General features: G+C 40.1%; 1 protein-coding gene across 1 annotated transcript in view; it reads left to right on the forward strand.

The window, feature by feature from the left end:
• Positions 1-21,996, forward strand: part of LOC103372449 (cingulin-like protein 1) — a 71,779-nt gene that overhangs the window by 11,164 nt on the left and 38,619 nt on the right. Inside the window, exons 3-4 of the mRNA XM_008302102.1 lie at positions 12,817-12,909; positions 20,340-20,470. Of these exons, the coding sequence (XP_008300324.1) occupies positions 12,817-12,909; positions 20,340-20,470 (224 nt within the window). The remainder of the gene's footprint in view (positions 1-12,816; positions 12,910-20,339; positions 20,471-21,996) is intronic.

The following is a 21,996-nucleotide window of genomic DNA, read 5'->3' on the forward strand; positions in this document are numbered from 1 at the left end:
TTACGTTTGGTTTCCACAGACCAACATGTTGGCGACCAAATCCCAAACTCGAGGTATCAAGATGGTCGTTACACAAACCAATGAGTAGCTTCACAGTGGCTGCATCCATCTTTAGCATTCAGTCTGTGCACAGAGATGAAAACTGAGGCGATGCAAACCGTAGGTCATGCATTGTGATCTCACCTGACTGGATTTTACAGCTGGTGGTGAAACGGTTTTTGTCCGGATGCTTTGGGAGTTACAGTTATTACAGATATTCTGTACACAAACATGCACCTTTGATTTGTTCGTCAGATACGTGGCAGTGCTGTTAAGAACACATGATTGGACTGGGAGAGGTTCATACTGTTTCATGTCACATAAGTCAACCAACTATGAGTTACATAACATGTTTTACTGGAAAAATGAATGGGAATTATTTTACTTCCTCAACCAGGCGCACCTGAACATGCTGCTCCCATTTCACAGCTCTGTTTAAATTAACAACTTGGTAAAAGAAAAAAAGCTAATTTTAGAATCAGTCTGTGTAGAAATTCAGCAAAATATTAACAGAAAGAAATGCTGAGTCATTGTTAAAGTAAATCAAGTAAGTGTTGGCATGAAACTAAATCAGCATGAAGAGCAGAATAGAGCTTGCTTTACATATAACATAAAGCTGAATTGCTCTTGCTAAGTTAGCGCTATGAATCCTGAATTGTGAGTTGGAGTGTTAGCATACATTTAGACAACAAATGCTAAACTGTGTGCAAAGAGCTTGCTGTGGATGCTAAACAGTCGCCACAGAGCTCTTTCTTGTTGGTTTTCTCTTTATAATATATTATCAAAAGGCCTTCACGTCAACATGTGAAGTGTCCCGACGCAAAAACCTGAACGTTACAAAGTTGGTGTGAGTCTGAGTCATTTCAGAGAGTAACTGTTCAGCAAATCGTTCGCATTGTTCACGTATCCGTCAACATCTCAGACACCATGAAGGCTTCTGTCACTCATCACGGCGGGCTTAAGTGTTACCGTTCAGCGGGGTCATGTGGACCACCAGGACGGATCTGCTGCAGCGAGAACATTTAGGCTTAATTACGTGACACCTACGAGAGTCGCATAAGACGAGTGATGTCACGAACAGCAAGTCATCGGCGATTCATGGGAAAGCAGGAAGGAGGATGGAGACGAGGCAGGTATGCCAGGAATGAGGGTGTGAGCCCTGAAGAACGAGCTGACAGACACGCAAACGAAATCTTGGGAAAGTTTCAGCCTGTGAATGAGACGCTTGTTGTGATCTCTCATATCAGAGCGGCGTTGCATAATTCAGATATCAGCTTTTAGAAGCGCTGAGGAGGGAGGATGTTGGTATGTTGTTATCTGATCCAACAAACCGTAATGAAACTCACCTTTCACTGATTTCCTTGCATGCGTGCACGTTGCTCTGATGTAACGTTTGTTGACTTCCTAGAAAATCTCCTTTTGGTGGAGCTGCACATGGCTCGCACAAATTCAACCGATCCGTCGTGTAGTACAGGATGTTATTATTAATTTAGAGCCATTTAAGGTCGCAGCAACACCTTAAGATAAGACGGTGCACACAAATAAAACCAACGTAATGATGTAAAGGTCATTATGGGTCCACAAGTCTCCCGTTTAGGCCACATGTTTCAGGTCTTCCTTCTAGGGATGTCCTGATTTAGGCAATTTTAAGCTAAATTTGAATAATGTGTTTGCAAATGCAGCATTATCTAACAGTAAGTGATTCATTTATAATACAATAATATAATACATAGCTCCTGGACATTCATCCAATGCTAATATAGCTGCATTAAGCCACTATATATATATATATGCTACAGGGACTTTAAAGATCTATCCTAGATAATCCCGACTTGATTTAACAAACGTGAGCTAGTCAGAGGTCATTAAGCGCCACGTAAGACTCTGTCATGGTGCTTCTTTACGAGCTAAACCCCCACAATGCTTGCTGTTTGCCTTCACATAACATCCTGTGGTTGCAATTGTTAAGAGGCTCCACCTGGTGGCGCAATGAGGTACTACAGCTAATGTACAGTACTTGAATGTATTATTTAGGAAAAGGTTAGGATTCACAGCTGCTAAATATTAAATGACTCAGATTAGATCTGGACATCCCTACTTCGTTCCACATGTAGCGCAAATTTGCCAAAGTAAATATGAATTATTGACGTTTCTAATCACTACTTTTTCATGTGTTGGTGCTAATTCACCAGTCGGGCGCGATCACAGAAGAAAATAGCACAAAAAAGATGCTCAATTCAAACATAAAACCTTCTAAAAGTGAATCTTTAATGCTTAAAACTGACTAAATTGCATTCATGTGCCTGTATTGTTGTGTTTGTTGTTGTATTTACTGGTATCTCCAAGTAGTTTGGTTCAACACAAGCCATTGCACTCTCTGTTTTTTGTTCTGCAGCACTTTATAAAATTCTCCACCAAGCTGCCGTCTGATGCAGCTAAAGCCTGAAAGCTCCACGCTCTGCTTCTGCATCTGAATATGTCACTTGTTCGTCTTCCACTTCGCTCCATTTCGTCCCCCCGCCGCCTCCCTCCACCGCGGCTCACATTGCCAACCTCAACATAACGTTCGGGCCAAATGGTTTCGGTTTTAAGGTCACGAGTGTGTTTCGGAGCCCGTTTTCTACATCTTGTAATTTCCGCCGCTAATGGACACCTGAGAGTCCTAATTATTCATCTGCGTCGTTTAGAAGCTGCTGCGGAGCTTCTCCTCCAATGGATCTTGGTGCATTTTTGCATTTTATAGCTCCTTGTGTTGTGTTTTTTCTTTTTTTTTTCTCCCCCTCCAAGTTTTAATGAGTGTTGTTTTGCATTATGCAGTACCTCCAGGCTTCAATTTGGCATCTGGGAAAGTTGGCTTGACTCCAAGACTGTGGTCACCCAGTGCTTATTACTCATTAAGCCTCGTCGGAGGGCCGAGTGGGTGCAGGCTGGGTGGGTGCTGGGTGGGAGTTACGGTGCTTGGAGAGTTGCTGCTGTTGTTGTTGTTGTTGTTGTTGTTTTTGTCGACGTTCTAGTTTCTAAAACTGAACCGAGAAAGTGAAGCAGTTTGAAAAAGAAAGTGTGTGAATGGATTATTTTTGTTGGCTGCAGTTATTAAAGCAAATACAGCGGTTGAGGGTTGTTGGTTTTTTCATCTACAGCTAATTATTAATTTGACATTTTATTGGTTTTAGTGTGAAACTGGCACTTTTTCTCCAACTTTTGCCGTTTATGATCAGTTAAACAAGTTTTTCCATTGATTGTGGACAAATATTTAACTCCTACTGTTATTGTACTGATTTGTTGGCCTAAAAAAAATGGAAATATTGAATATTTCTGCCACGTTTGGTTCACAGTGGAAGCACAGCGACTGCCATTATGGTTAATTATCATCAGTGAAGGGCGACTTACTTAGTCGTGGATTAATAATTTAAAAAAGACCGACTGTTGGTCAGAATGAAGACATGAAAATGAGGTCAATGTCAGACCTATAGGTTGAATACGTTACACAATCATCCACCGCCCAACCTTAATGCGGTGTTTGTGTTATTATAGGCTGGAAAACGGCACAACCACCGTCTTTATTGCGCTAAATTTGGCATCTAAATCGGATATACTCGTAGTTACAGCGATCATGACTCTGTTTAGAAGCTGTAAAATGAAAATACAGAAACAAATGACACGTTGCCAGACAGCATCAAACTTCAATAAAACAGTAAAATAGGTCGTCAGCGTCTTCCACAGCGAACCACATGACGGTATTCGCTGCCAGTGTTGCTAAAGTCTCGTTAAAGTAGCCACTGCTAAGCTACACTTCAGGGGGTTTTACGTGACTAAATGCACAAAATAAGCATGTTTACCCCTTTAACGTTCATTCTTCTTCTGTATTAGGTTCTAAAAATGGTGATAATGGAGTTGATAAATATGCAACTTGCAGACTTTTCTCGTGGCCTCTGTTTGGGCTGAGGAGGGTCGATCCGGTGGTTTGGTCCTGTAGCCTCAGTGAGGCTAATTGAAGTAGCGCTGTTAGCATTGCCGTCAGAGTGAATCAGTCGAAGATGACACTGAAAACTGGCGTCAGAGGAAAATGTGTGTATATTTGACTGCAGTAAAACTACGTTCTTTACATAATGAAAGCTAAGCGCCCTGAGTCGACGATAATGAGCCACGATGGAGGTCTACATACAACCAAATCTGAGTCGGTTTTACAGATGTTCTGAGTGAAAGAACCACTTTTGATGCGTCTTGAATCTGAAAGTTGCTGGACTGCATCATTAACTTATTGCAATAAAACCTCAGAAGGGCTAGATCGGTTGGGTAATAACCTTCTATGGATGCTTTAGTCGAGCTCACAGCGCCTCATTTTTCATTAAATTTCAATCTTGCATATATGATTTCGCCGTAACACTTTGTTTTTTTCAGTGGTGAAGTGGTTGCAGTGGTCGCACAGCAAGAAGATTCGGGTTTGGACCCTGCTGAGGCTTTTTCTTGTGTAGAGTTGGTGTTTCTGAACAAGCAGTAGGTGTTCGTGGGGGATCAACAACACCATCTTTCGAACAATGTCAGCCAAATTGACTCCAACCACCTACGACACCTCTAGGATGAAGCAAATAAGTGGTTTCTCTTATCAATCGAAGGTTTTGTTGGTAATAAATCCACACTTTTATGGTTCTAGGCAGCTTCGGAGACACCTTGCGTGCCCGGTAGAAGGTCGGGTGGACGACCTGTGCAGGTATACATCCACCTGCAGTCCAACAGTCATGACATGGAGGTTTTGTCAGATGCTAGTTCTGCCTCTTGTGCTGTTTCTTTTCTAGTAAACACAGCATTCAGGAGCTTTTAGGTGCATGCTGGGTCGTCTTCGTGCCAGCCTGTCTGATGAGTGACAGCTCCAAAGACGCTTCAATCGTTTGTTTTCGGGCGAGTCTTTGGGAGGAGTCGGCCAGAAGTAGGTTACAAACCCAGCCCTGCACACCTGTGTGAGCGCTGCCATGCAGCTGGGCGGTGGTGCCGGCGCTATTGTATATGTTTGTGCCAAACCCTAAAATAACCTGCGGTGACACCTGTATGCAGTAAGAACATGTTGTTGTTACGGCTCATGGAGGCGGCACAGAACACGTCTGCTTACGATTCATCCGACATGCGGTTCGTCTTCCATGTTCGCAGCGTAACGTGAAAAACCCGAGAACCCGAATCCTCCCCTTCAGGAATTCAACACGTTTTCTGTGCGAGTGCGTTTCAAGAAAACCCACAAACTCGTTGTTTTGTTCGGCTCGGCGGGCCTCAGATGGTGTAATTGTTAAATACAGAGGAACTGGTTTGGCTCTGCTTCAATTCAAAGGGGAGGAGTGACGAGAGAGCAAATACAGGAGAGGTGGTACGCTGCTCGCTCACCTTCAACCTCATCATCCAGCAGAAAAACTGGTTCCACTGTTTTATATCCACAGTGTTTTTATAGACAGGAAGAGGGAGCTGCACGCCTCGGCTCTGTACAGCCCCTGATCTGGTGGGATTCACCTCAAAACCAGTAAACTTTGGGTTCATTTGACTCATTTTCACAACAGCTTATATTAAATTCTAGTTTAGATGTCATCGAAGTTCCCAAAAAGACTAAATGTGGCCAAAAAGTTTGAGAACATCTGTCCACATCTGTTTATTTTTTCAATCTAGAGCTGATTTTTTATGGTTTTTATCTGTTTATTAGAATAAAAACTTGATGCAGCAATATTTTAGAGATTAATTTCTTCCTGTTTGGTTGCAGAAGTTTGAGGAAAGTCTTGTTTCAACGTGACGATGGGCTCGTTCATAAAGACCTCAGAGGAAGTAGGGGTGTAACGTTCACAACACTCACAATCTGGTGGGTGTGTAGGGGGGAAAATATGACATTTATTTTCACAAGAATCAAAAGTTTGGGCCATGATTCTGACGTAAATAGTAAAAGGACTCAATGCTGCTTCTTCCAAAGTGTGAAACGAGTGAAAAAAGACTTTGTTTTGTGAGTAATGATCATAAAAGATCAATAAAATTTAAAGTGTCAGCACAAATTTCCATTATACTGGAGAAAATGTGAGAAAAAGTTGTTAACTGTAAAAAAAACAACAACAACAACAAAAAAACAACACAAACAGCAAAAGAAAAAAGAGGTGAAATAATCAAAAAAATACAGATTTTTTGACATTATTTAATTTTTTTTAACAAAACCCAAAAAATTATATTTTATTATAATTATTATGATTATTGTTATTTTGCATTTTCTATCCTTAATATGCATATTTTTTCTTTAAAATAATGGAAAATATTTGAAAAAAATTATATTTTTACAAATTTATATACAGCAAAAATTTTAAAATATTACAGTAAAATATTGTAAAAAAAAAAAAAGAAAGAAAGAGAGAAAAAAGAAAACAAAAGAGAAAAAAATGCCTATTTGTAAAAAAAATAAAATAAAATACAAATAATAATTAAAAAAATGACATTTTTTACAGCTTTGGCCTGTTTTTTTTTTTTTTTTTTTAAATGAATGATTTATGTAAAATAATAATCTTTTTTCTGTGATTGCACTACTTGTTATCTGCAATTTAACAAAACAGTAAAAGAAGAATAAATTGTTAAACAGAAAATAAAGTTAAAAACTATTTAAAACTTCTGCTTTCAGGAAGCATCACCTCAAACCAGTGGAATAAAAACCCTCCCAGTATGAACCTTACACAAACCAGACTCTCTCGCTGACTCCGTACATTCACTCTTTTATTTCTGCCTCCTTCACGGCCTCCAGTCGTCTCCGTGGCCGTCGGTCAGCGACCAGCGCCAGGCGTCTCCTCCCAGTCGCTCCCAGTTTAGAGCTGCTGCTGGTGCAAAGTGCAGCAGTGCACAAGGTGACATACCAGAGTGGTGAGTCAGCAGCAAGGAACTCTGGGTAGCAGAGTCCTGGGCTGACGGGGGGCGTTCCCAGACCTGTACTCTGCTCAGCTGCCTTTTACTTTAACTCTGTGGAGAATGAAATGCGATGGACGCGTTGTGTAAATGACGGAGGCGGTGGAGGTGACTCATCACTTCCTGCGGGTGGAGAAGCAGCCTCACCTGTAATGTTATTTGTTCCAACAAGGAGAGTCTGCAGTGTGTCACCTGAAAAGAATGGGACGCTCCCCGAGCCGAGGGAGAAAGTTAGCGGTGGGGCTTTACCTTCATCGTGACGTAAAAAATAAAGTTTGTTTGATCTGAAAATAACTTTAAATCTCATCTGAAGTGTAAGAAATATGAAGAAAAGGGTGAAGGTATTGTAAAAAGTCTCTTATTGTGGAGTATTTGCAGAAAATGGCAACCAAATGTGCAGCTTTTTGGAGCTTTTTGGAGCTTTTACTCACAGTTTTTACTTTTCGGCACATTTACAGCTAAAAAGAGACTAAATGAATACAGACATAAAGCGTTTTGTTTTATAATCCATCCATGAATGAATCTACAGGAGCTATCTGGAGAGCAGAGTGGAGCATTTAGCTGCTAAAAAGTCAAATATTTATGAGGATTGTTCAGCTTATATGCATTAAATCGACACAAACGTGGCTCTAAATGGATGATGTTGTGACTCCATGTTGCTTCATACTGTATTCTGTCAAACTGAAGAGATTTTCAGCTCAAAAACTGATAAATGAAGCTTTCAGCGAGTTAATATGACGAGTTGCTTCCACTTGGAGCGATTTCCAAACATCTTTACTCAACTAAAGTCCAGATACTCGTACCATTTTGGGGAAAAAATGGATGTTTCCCAGAAGAAGGATTCTAATAGTTTAGCTTCACCGTTATCGATGAATAAAATATCAAGTTTTACGCAATAAATATCCCAGAAATCTCATTTCTTGTGTAGCGCAGGATGAGCCACACTGTAAAAAAATGAAGGTTAAAGATCAGATCAACAGAAACAACAACAATAAACAAATAAACAAACAAACAAAAGGGCCAAATAATGAACTGTAGGTTGTTACTTTATTGCATTTCTTTTTCATATATATTATTTTTAAATCAGAAATAATGCCATTTGTTAACAGATACTTTTTATTATTTGAAAAAGTTGATTTCTATCTCCTGCGTTGGAGTCTAACAACAACTTACGAGCTCGTACACCTTTAATCCGTCTGTGAGCGTCATAAAGCTCAGACAGGCAGCAGAGCAGCTGACGGCCGCCGCCTTCATACCTGCTGCTTATCAAGGTGTGTCTGAGCTGGCGGCCGGCCACGGCCCGGTCCCACCCAGACACACCTCTGGGTGGGAACCGGGCCTCCTGAGACCCGGGTGGGGGGGCGAGGCCTGGAGCAACGCCGGTTGCAGTGCGTTAGTTTGCTGGACGTTAAAGCCTGAACAATTCATATTGGTGTCATGTTCTTACAGTTCAAATCAGATCCACATAGAAGTGAGTTTGGTTTGAAGTTTAGAAGCAAAACTTTATCACTTAAACACTGTCAACATTATTTAAAGGAAGGATCGTGGACAGTTTCAAAGTATGAGCATTTGATCATATTACAGCAAACTGTCAACCAGAATTAACCACTTTATCGTCTATTTTACTATAAATGGAACCACTTTTTTACAAATGACCATCATCCTGTATTGAAGGAGACTGTAAACTATCGACTGAGACCATAAACTCTTTGGGGAGACGTTTACTGAGGCAGCAGATGAAGGTAGAAGTTGGTTCATTATCTCGTCTTTTACTTATTTTTGGAACCAGAGGAGTCGCCCCCTGCTGGCTGGTAGAGAGAACGCACACTGGTGTGTTTGGAGATACATCTTTTATTTATAATCTATTGTTGCGTAAGTGTCCAACCAAATAAAAAAGCCAAAAATAAAAATCAAACATTTACTCTGAAAGTGGAATTTATCAGACGAGTGCAGGATTGGAGCGTCTGGCGCCTCCTCGGTCTGCAGATTTAATTCATCCTGTTTGTTTTGCTGTTGTTTGTTTTTGTTTTCTCGGTTTGATTCAAACCAGTTCAGTAGAGCTTTGAACAAATCGTACTCCTCCTGTCATTCCTGCCTTTGGTTTCCTCCTCTAACTCTGAGCTCAGAGGCTCAGTGAGCTGATCAATCAAGCGAACAATCCTCTGGCCGGATATTAACCCACACCTTCGTCCTCCTCCCGGGTTCTGTTTGCTCTTCCTGGTTCTGCTGCAGGAGGTTGTAGTTGTTGTAGTCAGGGTCGTCTCCATGTACACAGCAGCAGCAGCCCACCCACCAACATGCTCACAAACACCAGAACCCCCCGTAGTCCCAAACCAGCTCCCAGTCCGGCACCATGAACTCTTCAGTCCCTCCGACTGCTGCAGTGAGTATTTAGGAGAGTTTCAGGCTCAGAGGAGGAATTAGATTAGTTTAGATTAGTTTAGATTAGTTTAGGTCACAGCAGGTTTGTTCTTGAAGCTTTAAAGCTCAGACTGAGGTGGTTTGAACCGTTTGCTAAAAGTTTTAGTGTTAAAGTTTGTTCAATTTATTTTAAATGTAAATTAAAAGAATTAATGTTTTTAGAATTCTTTTTTTACTCTAATGTTTGCAAACAGTTATTTCCTGTTTGTTGGTGAAATGACAGATAATAATAATAACTAATGCGATCACAGAAAAAAAATAGTATTTTACATTTAAAAACAGGCCAAAACTGTAATAAAATATATAAAAATCTGTCTTTATAAAAATGGAAATGTATTCTTTTTCACAGTTGATTTTTTAAAATTCTATTTAAATTAGAAAAAAATATTGTTTTATGGATATTTGCTGTTATTTAAAAGAAAAAATAGGTAAATTAGGATGGACAAAAGGAGCAAATCTGTTGTGTTAAATATCAGATAACATCTAGTGAACTGATTATTTATTAAAGCTGCATGTTGACTGTAAATAAGAATTATTTAAATTATTTAAAATGTGTTCCTGTAAAATTACACAGTTTTACTGTATTTAAATCAGCTAAAAATATTATAGATTTTTTTTGTTTTGTAGTTTTAAATCTTATATTATTCTACCTGCCTCAAAAAACATTTTTAAAAAAAATCTTGCTGCCAGATTTTTACTATTTTTCATTCATATTTTTTCTTTTACAGTGTATTTAAGGTTTTAGCACTGATGAGTTCACAGACTATATATTTACGTTTTTATGTTGATGTTGTTTTTAGCAGATTAAACTGATTCCTGACAAGAGAACACCAGCTGTAGTTCAACTTTTTAGAGACGTAGCGTTAGCTAAAGAGCTAGCTAACACCAGACGTTTATCAACACTCAGCTAACGTAGCGACAGTTAGCCTTCCTGATGCTAATGTACTGCTACGTTTAGCTTGTTTTGGTCGTTTTAAAGGCTTCAATCAGCACATTTACATCTTTGTTTTTTCAACGTTGGCTTCCTGCGTCCAGGAAGCAGCAGCAGCGTCCGTATCGGTGCAGGATTTAAGTTTAATTCTATTTGTAGACGACGTGAGGTGACGTCGCCTCTGAGAACTCACATTTATATACCACTGATTTGTTTCACCAATTACGCTTTGCTGGGAGCCTAATTGGGAAACAAACCGGCGGTATAGGAACGTAATTTCTGGGAGTCGGGGTCGGACGGTAATGAGGAGAGAATCTGAGCATCCCACGTTCATCGGCCGCCGCTCCGCTTCCTAATTACCTTTTTTCTGAGTCGACTGCGTCGAGGTCGACCGGATGCAGCGAGACTTTTTCTTTTTTTTGTGCCACTTTTGACGACTTTAAAACAAAACCACCTCCCGGAGGCTCGTGTAATCTTCCTCGGAGGGATTAAAACACAATGGACTCGTTTTGATTGCGTCTAATCAGACAAGACGGGCTCGCTGTGTCGGCCCACTCACGTTATGAACGCCGCCGCTCGTACGGCGAGCAGAGGAATTAATTGCCTGCTGTCCATCTGTAGCGCGGCGTCCATACGTGAGGATTGATTTCCCGCTTTAAGACGAGCGGCCGGGTCGGATCTCTGTGGGAGGCTTCGGCTCGACACCTCCGCTCGCCGTCACAACAACATCCAGCTCAGAGAAAAGTGAGATTTAGCTGCTGGAAGCAACTGGAAAGTGCAAGAAGTAGTTTTTGCACAAAGTCCCGTTTCCTCTGGACGGGTTAAAGTTCTGTTCAGATGCTGCCGGCTCGGTTTATGGATAGTCAGTCTAAACCAGGGGTGTCCAATCCTGGTCCTGGAGGGCCACAGTCCTGCATGTTTTAGATGTTTCCATCTTCCAACACACCTGATTCACATGATCAGGATCGTTATCAGGCTTCTACAGAGCTTGATGATGAGCTGATCATTTGAATCAGGTGTGTTGGAAGAGGATTGGAAGAGGACCAGGATTGGACACCCCTGATCTAAACAAACCACACCGTCACCACAAGTCGGCACAACGTCCACGTTTATGCATCTGATATTTGATTATTTGGACCTTTTTCCCTAAAATAATCTCTTTAGTTTGGGTTCAACCAGCCGGGAAGGAAAACCGAAGGAGAGACGCTGATGGTTTGTTGCAGATTAAATCAGGAAATGGTGTCATTTTGTTGTTGAAGGAGTAAAAATACCAACTTTTGACGTGACCTGTTGGTTTTTTTAGGGTTAGCGTGTCAATTCTATACTTTTTCTCTGTGATTTTACCAACAAACAGATAAAATAACAGTAAATTGATGAAGAGATTACATTTAAAAACCAGCTGATTTCTGTAAATGACGACTATCACGCCACAGAAATACAGTAAAATACAACAAAACCGTTCATTTCAGCTGCTGATGTTGTATTGTTTTGAGTTTTTCTTGATCAAAATCACAAAATAACGCACACGACAGCATCACATTCAGCTTCAGGTTGGCTTCAGGTGTCACATTTTAAACCGACCAGATGGGATTGAGCTGCGAATGCAGGATCTGGTTGTTTTAGACCTAAAATCTGAATATTTAAGCGTCTTGTTTTTACATTTAGACCACCTGAGATCTGTCAACACCAGAAAAATGTCCCTGGTTTATGTTTAGCTGAGCAAAAAGCCTCGTTGTTAGATTCCAGATGTTCACATGAGAGGATTTTTGGTAAATTTAAGTTGAATTTTTTGGATTTTAGACGATTTACTTGATAAAACAAGTTGTTTACAGACACCACATCTTGGAGATCACTTCTCACTTTTAGATTTTAGTGATTAAAATACGTGAAATTACCTTTTGCTGTTTTATTTTGATCAATAAATAAATAAGATAAGATGTTTTTTAATCCCACAGTGGGGAAACGTCCAGTTACAGCAACAAAACAAAACAAAAAATTAACCAAAATATCCACAAGTTTTAGTTCCACACATATGTGTGGAGCTGCAATAAATAATAGAACTGGATTTAATTTCAGCTAACGCCTGAAATAAACACACAAATCTCAAAGATAAGTGGAATAAGTTTCAGAATATTTCGTTTTACCGTCTAACACACCTCCACGCTGCACCTGGCTGATAGAAACCCTCGTGTTCTGGTGTTCAGGACGTCCTGCTCGTGTTTGAAGTCGGTCTTCAGGATTCATCACATTTCAGTCTCTTCGTTCCACGACGCTGCAAATATGCGCTCAACAATCACAGGAGCTCGTTGTGCTAATTGTTGCTCTGCAGCCGGCTGACGGCGGCATGCAGACATTCAGGCTGAGCCACGAGCTCAATGTTCTGCAGAACGCAGACCGTGACCCACAGTACAGACTGTATTTGAAGCGAGTGTTCTGCTCGTCAGCAGCTGATTTATGGGATGAAAGGTGATAAAATCCTCTCTGACTCCGGCTCTCTCTGCCTTTCTCTACAGATTCCAGATTTGCAAACAGCAGACTCGCCTCTTTCTCTGGACGAACTACGACGGCTGATCCAAGACAAAGTTCACATCCTACAAGACCGGCAGGTAAAAAGAATCACACTGTATAATGAGCACACATGCAAACAGCTTAAATACTAAAAATATGCACAAAAAAGTCCATTAAATGCACCGTAAAGCCCAGTTCTAGTCTGAGTTTTTCCAGAAATGCTGTAAAATCTGATCATCTGGCAGCAGGGGGGCGAAAAAACCCAAAAGACAAGACATGCAATATAACACAGGGAAATACTGTAAATAAGAATGTTAAAAGATTGAAAAAAGCAGCAAATATCTGCAAAATAAAACTGATTTTAGCTGATTTACACACAGTAAAACAGTGACTTTATGGTCACATCTTGTACAACTTGACGTTTTTTCCTGTTTTATTATTTGATATTTTCTGTAATTTAGTTTAGTTAAATTTAATTTAATTTGACAAACTGAGAAAAATCTGTAAAATAAAAGTTCCAATAATTATTTTTAATAATTTTTTAAAAATCCTTCTCACATGTAATTTTTCTTCCAATTATCAACAAATATCTGTAAAAATAATATTTATTCTAGTTCATTTACATACAGTTAAACAGTGACTTTATGGTCACATCTTGTACAGATTGACATTTTTTCTGTTATATTATTTGATATTTTCTGTAATTTAATTTAATTACATTTTTTAAAATTTTATTTTATTTAACAAACAGTGAAAATCTGTTAAATAACAATTACCATTATTTTAAAAATAATTTTTAAAATCCATAATACACATATTTTTTTCTTCCAATTATCAGCAGATATCTGCAAAAATAATGATAATTTATTACAGTAAAAAATGGTATAACTTATCAGTCAAACATCGTAAAAGAAATCAATTCATATTTGTAAAAATGCAGATTTTATATGTGAACATTATTTACAGTGATGTCTGTTTTTCTGGTGGGTTCGTCTGTAAATTAAGACTGTTTTTCCTCTAATTTTCACGACATATTATTGTTAATTTAACAAAACATCATGTAAAGTAAATTGTTTACAATATTACAGTAAAAACCGTTAAAAACATTTTTTTGTGCAGGAGAAAAATTGCACAAACAAAAATATCTGTAAAATTAAAATTCCAATTAATTTTAATGCTTTTTTTCAATCCCTAAAACATGTAATTTTTCTTCCAATTATCATCAAATACATGTAAAATAATGACTTTTTTTTTGCTAGTTTATTACAGTAAAAAATGGTAAAATTAGACAGTTAAACACGGCAAAATAAATCATTTAATAATTGTAAAAATGCTGACTTTATAAGTGAATATTATTTACAGTGTTTGTTTGTTTTTACTAGATATTATCATTAATTTAACCAAACATGTAAAATAACAGTAAATTGCAAAATTACAGTTAAAACCTGGTAAAAACATGATGATAGCACTGTAAAGCAATACATGTAGAATTTAATACATATTAATAAATTTGGCGAGAAAAGAGGCCTCAGTGCTACAATAGGACAAACATCGTGGATATTTGCAGTATAAAGAGAATAAAGGTCGTTTAGGGGAAATAAATGATGATTAAAGAGGAACATCGTCCACGTGTTGAGCTGAATCTGAGCAGCCGAGCCGGTTTTTTAGGAACTTTTCTTTGATCTTTGACGAGTTAAATCCTCGCCGACGTGTCTGAAGGTCGACAGAAGGAGCTTCAGTGAAACGTGAAGCCTCCAGTCAAACCTCCGTCAGATGATTATCTCCTCAGCAGCAGCAGCACATCCAGCGTCAGTTTGTCTGTTTGGGTTTTTTTCTTTCCTGTAACCTGATGTGTTCTTTATAAATACGAGCGCTGGCTGCAGGGAACTCTGCTAATTACTCAGCGCTGCCTCGGCTGCATTCCTGCTAACTGTTTTTATCTATTTACGCCACCGGCTCGGCTTTTTTTTTTTTTTCTTTTTTCTTTTCTGTGGGAATCTGCTCCTCCTCCTCCTCCTCCTCCTCCTCTCCTGAGGCCATGTTCAGACAGGCAGCTCCAATCCGGTTTATTCCCTCCTCTCAAGCCTTAATTGCAGAAAGTGAAATAATAAAAAAAAACACACAAAAAACCAAACAATTGTGTTTGAGACGCCTCTCGATGGGCTTTGACGTCGCCTCCCCCGACGTCTGTGAAACGATGGCGATGGCTGGAGACACAGAGACACCTGGATTATCTCACAGATGACGTTAAATAACCGAAAAGTAGCGAGAATTAGTCTGATTTCCTGTTTATCTGATCGATTAGGAGCCTCAGTTATCACACAGATGATGCCAAAGAGCCAGAATTAGCAGAAATGTGTTCGATTTTCTGCTTATCAGAGTAATTATGATGACAAATTGAAATAATAGTAATAAAATGTGCTTCCTGTGCGTCTGTGAAACGATCATGATGACTGGAAATGCTGATTTTTAAATTTATATATTTTTATATCAGGCAAAAACTGAAGTGTGCGTCTGCAAAATACGATAAAGAAGCATTTAAATAAATAAAAATACAAATAAAACAAAAAAACAAAAAGCCAAATTCACGTTAAACCAACAATAGTCCAACAGCTGGGACGTAAACAATCCAACTTTCCCATTAAAAAAACACAAAAAAACACACAACTGTCGCAGTTTGATGGCAAAAACAACGGTTTCCACGTCGAAAACATCTTAATTAACGTCTATTTAATTGTCTATTCTGCTCCTAAACTCTTCCTGGTGAAGTATTTCCGGCTAGTTACAGTTAATATCTATGATAAATAACTGATAGGAGTCGTATTTAAAGTACGAAGTTTAAATGGAACGTCTGCCAGAAAGAAGTAATCATGGAGTCAACAAGGTCTCCAGAAGATTTGGTGTTACGCGTCTTTATCTCGAGAGGTTTTTCCATCTAAACTCATTGTTCATTGTACTTTGGTTATGTTGGCTTTTCCGTTTATGTTCCAGCTTCCATCACGTTCCTTCAACCTAAAGTTTTAAATATGATGCAACAGCAAAGACTTTCTCTGACCTTTGGCTTCGTCCATTTGACTCGTTTAACGCTTCATGTCCAGACAGAGAACCGGATCAGCAAACAGATTATGTTAAAGAACCAACATCAACAGAAATCAGTTTTCTGCTCGTCTAAATAATTAAGATGAATTATTAGCCACTTGTAAGCTTTTGTTACAGAAAACCATTTGTGTTGAACGCAGCCTTACAATAACAAAGATTAAACCAACAATGATGGTTCTCTGACCTTTTCCTTCATCCACTTGACTCATGGAGCTTTAACCTGGAGACGTGTCACGGCAAAGACAAACCGGATTAACACTGGATGATGCTAAAGACCAGAAAAGTAGAAGAAAGAAGCTCCATTAGCTTTTTGTCCGAGTGATTAGGATGAAAGTTTAACCATTTGCACGTCTTGATGACAACATAGACGATGGTAAAGAACCAAAAGAAAGTGAGATTTTCTGTTAATCTGAATAATTATGATGAAAATTTAACCACTTGCCAATAATAAATAACCAAAAATTGCAGAAATTAGTTCGATTTCCTGTTTATCTGAACAGTTATGAGGAAAACTTTAGCCTCTCGGTCGCCTCAGCTGCACAGATGATGTTAAAGAACCAAAAGAAATTAAAATAATGTTATTCTGAATAATTCTGATTAAAATTTAACCACTTATACGCCTTATTTACAACATAAACAATATTAAATGACCAAAAGTAGAAGAAATCAGGTCGACTTCCTGTTTATCGAAGCCACTTAGATGATGTTAAAGAACCACAAAATGACAGAAATAAGTTTGGTTTCTGTTTTTTGATCTAATTATTATGAAAACTTTTCGCCACTTTGCGCCTCAATCGCGGAAAATTAAACCAGTTGTGTTTAATTGCAAAAGAAAAGGGAATTCGCAGCCTTGCAGAAGCAAAACCAACAATGTCAACATGTCAAAAGAACTGGATCACCACCTAGATGATGTTAAGAACCAACAATGGCAGATTTATCAATTAATTGAGATGAAAATTAAGCTACTTGTTGGCCTTAATTACCAAGACAGGATGTTAAAGAACTAAAAAAATGGCAGAAATCAGTTAGATTTCCTGTTTGTCTGGACAATTATGATGAAAACTTTAGCCTCTAGGTCGCCTTAGCTGCACAGATGATGTTAAAGTTAGATTTCCTGTTTATCTGGACAATTATGAAGAAAACTTTTTGCAACCTTGCGACGCCGAGGATCGAACCAGCCGTGTGGTTTCTCTGACTTCCTGTTTGATCTGTTTTAAAGACATGTTAACGCAGAGAGAACCGGATCACCACATAAATGATGTTAACGAACCACAAGTAGCAGAAATTAGTTCAGTTTTCTGTGTATCTGGTGAAAGTAGGCCTTCATTACCAAGAGAAGATGTTAAAGGCCTAAAAAACATGGGAAAAATGTGATTTCCTGTTCGTCTGAACAACTATGACAAAAAAAAAAATCTTTTGCAGCTTAGTTGCAGAGAACAGAACTAATTGTGTTTAATGCAACAAAAAAAGGTAATTTGCAGTCTTGTTAAACTGATGATGTTGGCTCTCTGACCTTTTATTCATCCATTTGACTCATGGAGGTTTAACCTAAAGACGTGTCGAGGCAGAAAGATCTGGAGGATGTTAAAGAACCAGAAATGAGTTCAGTTTTCTGTGTATCAAATGAAAGTCGGCCTTAATTACCAAGAGATGATGTTATTGCAGAAATCAGTTTGACTTCCTGCTAGTTTGAGCAACTATGATGAAATAATCTGTCCTCCTGTGAGCCGTTTCGTAACCTCGCGGTGATTAAACCAGCCGTGTGGTTTCTCTGACCTTTTTTTTTTCCTTCATCCATTTGACTCATGGAGCTTTTACTCAAAGACGTGTCGAGGCAGAGAGATTACCACATAGACGATGATGTTCAATCAGCAAAAGTAGCGACTTCGGCTCTCTGTGCGTCCGACGAGAGATTTTTCAGCGAGTTTGGTGGCGGACAGCGGACCAAAGATCACGTCTGACAAACAGACCAGACTTGGCTGCTGTTTGCTTCTCAGCCTGAGTCACATGGCTGCAGACAGACAGACAGACAGGCAGACAGACGAAGGCGAGGACGAGGGCGATCGGCGTGTTCTGCCAGGATGACTCAGGCGGTCTGTTGTCTTTCAGCCTGCAGCCGCTCGGCGAGGCGCTCCGTCACCTCCACAAGTTCAGACTCACGACCCGAGTCCGAGCTACCTCCCACAACTTTATCTCCGCTTCCTTTCGGTTTTCCACCTTCGTCCGTCTCCTTCCACCTCGCCGGCGTCTATCTATCTATCTATCTATCGATCTGTCCGATCCGGTGATTCACCGCCGCCGGTTCTGACCCGACATGTTGCGACGCATGACGAACTCTTACATGAGCACATTCCCATGAAATGCTCTCCAGACTAAATATCACCGCATGACTTGCTTGTCTCTCTTTTATTATCTCCATTTTTTCCTCTAAGAACCAGAATTTAGGAGCAAATAAAAGCAGGATACTTTCTGTGGGCGTGTTGTTCAGAGACAATAACTACAAATCCGTCCCCAGGCGATGAAAGTGGTCGGAGCGTTATTACACTCGCTGACTTCTTCTTCTGCCCAGTTTGTGCTTCTGGGGACACGTTCGTACCATTTAGATCAGTAGATGAATCAGTAACCAGGTAGTTTTTTTGCACTACAACAAGATGAAAAGTCTACAAATTTACAGCTTTGAGCTACTTTGAGGTCAATGCTAACGGGAGAATGGCACCAACCTGTTTGGTTTTTGCCTTCCCATCGTGCTAACTTTCTCACAACGATGGATTATATCATTAGTTTTGCAGGTATTTGTCGTAAAACAAAGTACTGGATGAGTTCTTAGGAGGTGGTGGCGCCGCGAGAAGCTAAGGAATCTCCACAATCATGTTCTAGTTATTCTTAAAAGGGGCATAAATGTCTGCATTAAAATGCATGAAAAATAAATCATTCATTAACTCAAAAGTCACAAATTTAAACCCGGTGGTGTCGCTGGAGGAAACGTCAAAGCTAAACCTAGCGTACACCTAAACAAGCGAGCTAAATGGCTAATTTAGCACGTAAGCTAACTTAGGAGAACAGTTTAAAGCCGTGTTAAACCATATATAAAGAACCGTTCTGTGCTGAACGTGTTCCATGTGAAACACAAACTGGTTTGAGGTGTTTGCAGACTTTAAAACATGAACAAACTGTTAGCTTTCTGACTAGCCTGCGGGCTCGTTTAGCCGACATGTTTGCGTCACCACGCTAATAAATCACTCGGGTAAACTCTGCCTTTGAGTAAATGCTGGTTTTATTTCTCTACCAGAAAGCTCTTTGGCTGTTATCTTGATTGTGCTCAATAAATTACAGCCGCTTGACTCGTTGGCAGCAGGGAAGTTGTTCAGCTAGCTCACAGGCTAACGTCATCGAATCGCCGTAAATCACAGATAAAACTGTTTATATTGGAGCCAGCCACATCGAGATAACCCTGTGATGATACGAGTAAAAATAGTTCTCACTTTTCTGCTCGCTGAGGAGGTTTAACGAACAGGAAACCTCCACGGATTGAAGATTTATTGTGGGAAGAGTGAAAAACAACCTGGTTGGCCGTCTGATTTGGTGTCGTGTTGACAGTTTTACAGACTCTATTTCCCTTTTTACTCTTTAGAGTCGGTTATATAATCGTAGTCTTTGGCGAAAATGCATTTTGGACTGCAGATTGTAATACTGCAACTGACCACAGGGGGACAAATTGGGCAACTTTCCACTGTAGGAAACGTCCACAGGAACAGTCCTATAATCAATTTATTCTGTTTTTATTGTAGCGTTGAATCCAACAGAATTGACTGAACCAGTAGAAATGAACCAAAACCTTAACAAATAGGAGCTAATGGACTCCAGTTCTGTGAGCACATGGGAAATATACCAATAGAGGAGTATTTATGTTGGCTTATACGTTGAATTTACGTTGTTGGCGGCCATGTTGGAAGGAGAAGACTTAACGAGGACGTTAAGAGGGTTGAAAAGTGTTGCGTCTCGTCCTCTCTGAGTTTAACCAGTCGGCCTTGTCTTCTGTTAGCTTAGCTGGTTAGCATAGAGGGCTAATAGGGGTTTTTTCTCCCACAAAAACAGCCTGAAAGAGGTTCTGCAATTCAGTTTGGCTCCAAAAACTTGGGGGCACATATTTGAAGCAGCCAGGTGGAAGTTAAAATAGGATAAATAGCATTAGATTTAAAAAATAGAATACGCTGAGGTGAGAATTAAGTCAAATATTGACAATAAATAATGTGCATCAGGTGCTAAAGTAGTTCAGAGGTGCAAAGCATTTACATGAGGTCTAGTTTAGTTTTGATTCATCTGCGGGGTCAGTTCTTGAACCCGCATTAAGCCTCAGGAAGCGCTAGCTGGTGCCGCTCTTATAAAAACGTCCGTGACTGCACCTGACGGCTTCTTTAACCTCCGACAGGGTTTGGTGTTCGAGGACAACGCAGGACGAGAAGGAACGTGGAGGTTTGCAGCTCTGAGCAACGAGTTGACGTTTCACCTCCAGCAGCTGCAGAAACGAACGGAGCAGGAGCTCAGCGACATCCACACACAGTGAGTAGAGGCGCTACAAGATGTGTGGTTTAAAACCTGTACACAGTGAGATCATCTGGATGGTAAGACAGCCGTCGGTCGTCCAACATGCAGACTGGACCTACAACAGCGCTGATTCAGGAGGAGGAGAGTCCTCGTCTCTAAAGTGCTTCCTCGAGCACAATGCGTGTTCACAGAACCGGCGCTCTGATGCGGTCAACATCATTTCCTCGGAGCTCTATCTGCCCGTGACAGCTGGATTTCTTGGCCGTCTGACAGATTCTCTCTCTGGTTCGCTCAGAGACGTCGTTTTCGTCACGTCGGCGGAAACAAAACCGAGTCGTCAGAAACCCCTGCAGGTGGAAGTGGGTTAAATAGACCAGCGTTTGGACAGACCGACTCTGGAAATCTGGCTATAAATGGACTAAAAAAAACACTTTATTAAGGCTGTAAACAATATGTGTAGGTGCAGCTTTCTCCAGTTTAAAGCCACAGCTGATAATCTTTCATATTCGTGCTGGTATTTGCTGCAGAAACACTCAAAAGGTCGTCAGACAGAACTGGGTTGAATCACACAATTAGCCTCAACATGACTGAAAGCGGGGATTGTGCTTCTCTTTCTCCACGTCGCTGCGAAAATCGATTGCGCGACGGTCCTCTGTGGACCTGGACCCTCCTCGGCGTGGAATCGGGCGCCCGCTGAGCGCCGTTTGAACATGCGAGTGGGCGGGAGGCAGCTCCGGGTTTCGTCACAGAGCTGAGACCCGGCTGTGGGAGTTTCACTGTATCTCGTAACAGCAGCAGGTTCTGCTCGGCTGGAGGAGACAACGCGATCCCGCCCGTCTTCCTGCACGGAGTCGGGGGAAACCGAAAGCGAACGCTGCTGTCATGCATTGGCTGCGTTAGCGTGCGTGCGGGTTTGTGGACCTGTTTGGGTTGTTTGTTGCATGAAAAGTGAAGAACCTCCAGGTTCTCTGTCTGTAGTTTGTCTGTTCTCCTGCTTGGTTGCATGAAACACTTGGTTTCGTGCCAATCGGCTGTTAAGTTTGAAATCTAAGATCTGTGGGAAGCAGATGAATGAGCATCACGTCTTTATTAGTGGAGACACTTGTTGGTTGTTTTGCTTTTTTCAGCTTTAAAATAATCTCTTAAAGTTTTAAATATCAGAGTGCGTCAGCTTCACAACACCATGAAGTTGTTCAACATCTGCAACACAAGCGATTCCTGCCGTAAAATGGCTGGTGTTGTTTTTATTTTCAAAATAAAAGCACAGGTTCTTGTATAAATTTGTAGATTTCTGGATTTCTGAGAGTCACGATTTCATAGAATCTGACAAAAAGCTGCAGTTAGGCAATTTTTCCAGCAGTTATTGAAGACAAAACTAAGTTTCCTCCCAACTTTAGCTGCATTTTGATCATTTGCTGCTTGAAACCCGCCTAAACAAACTGAATTATTAAGTGTGAAAGAACAGAAACTGCAGCAGAAGTTAATAAAGACGCTGCTGGTCCTAAAATCAAGACTCAAAATCTGATTTTATTATCACTCTA

The sequence above is a fragment of the Stegastes partitus genome, unplaced genomic scaffold (genome assembly GCF_000690725.1).
Source record: "Stegastes partitus isolate 25-593 unplaced genomic scaffold, Stegastes_partitus-1.0.2 Scaffold1757, whole genome shotgun sequence".
In the NCBI taxonomy this organism is placed as follows: Eukaryota; Metazoa; Chordata; class Actinopteri; family Pomacentridae; genus Stegastes; species Stegastes partitus.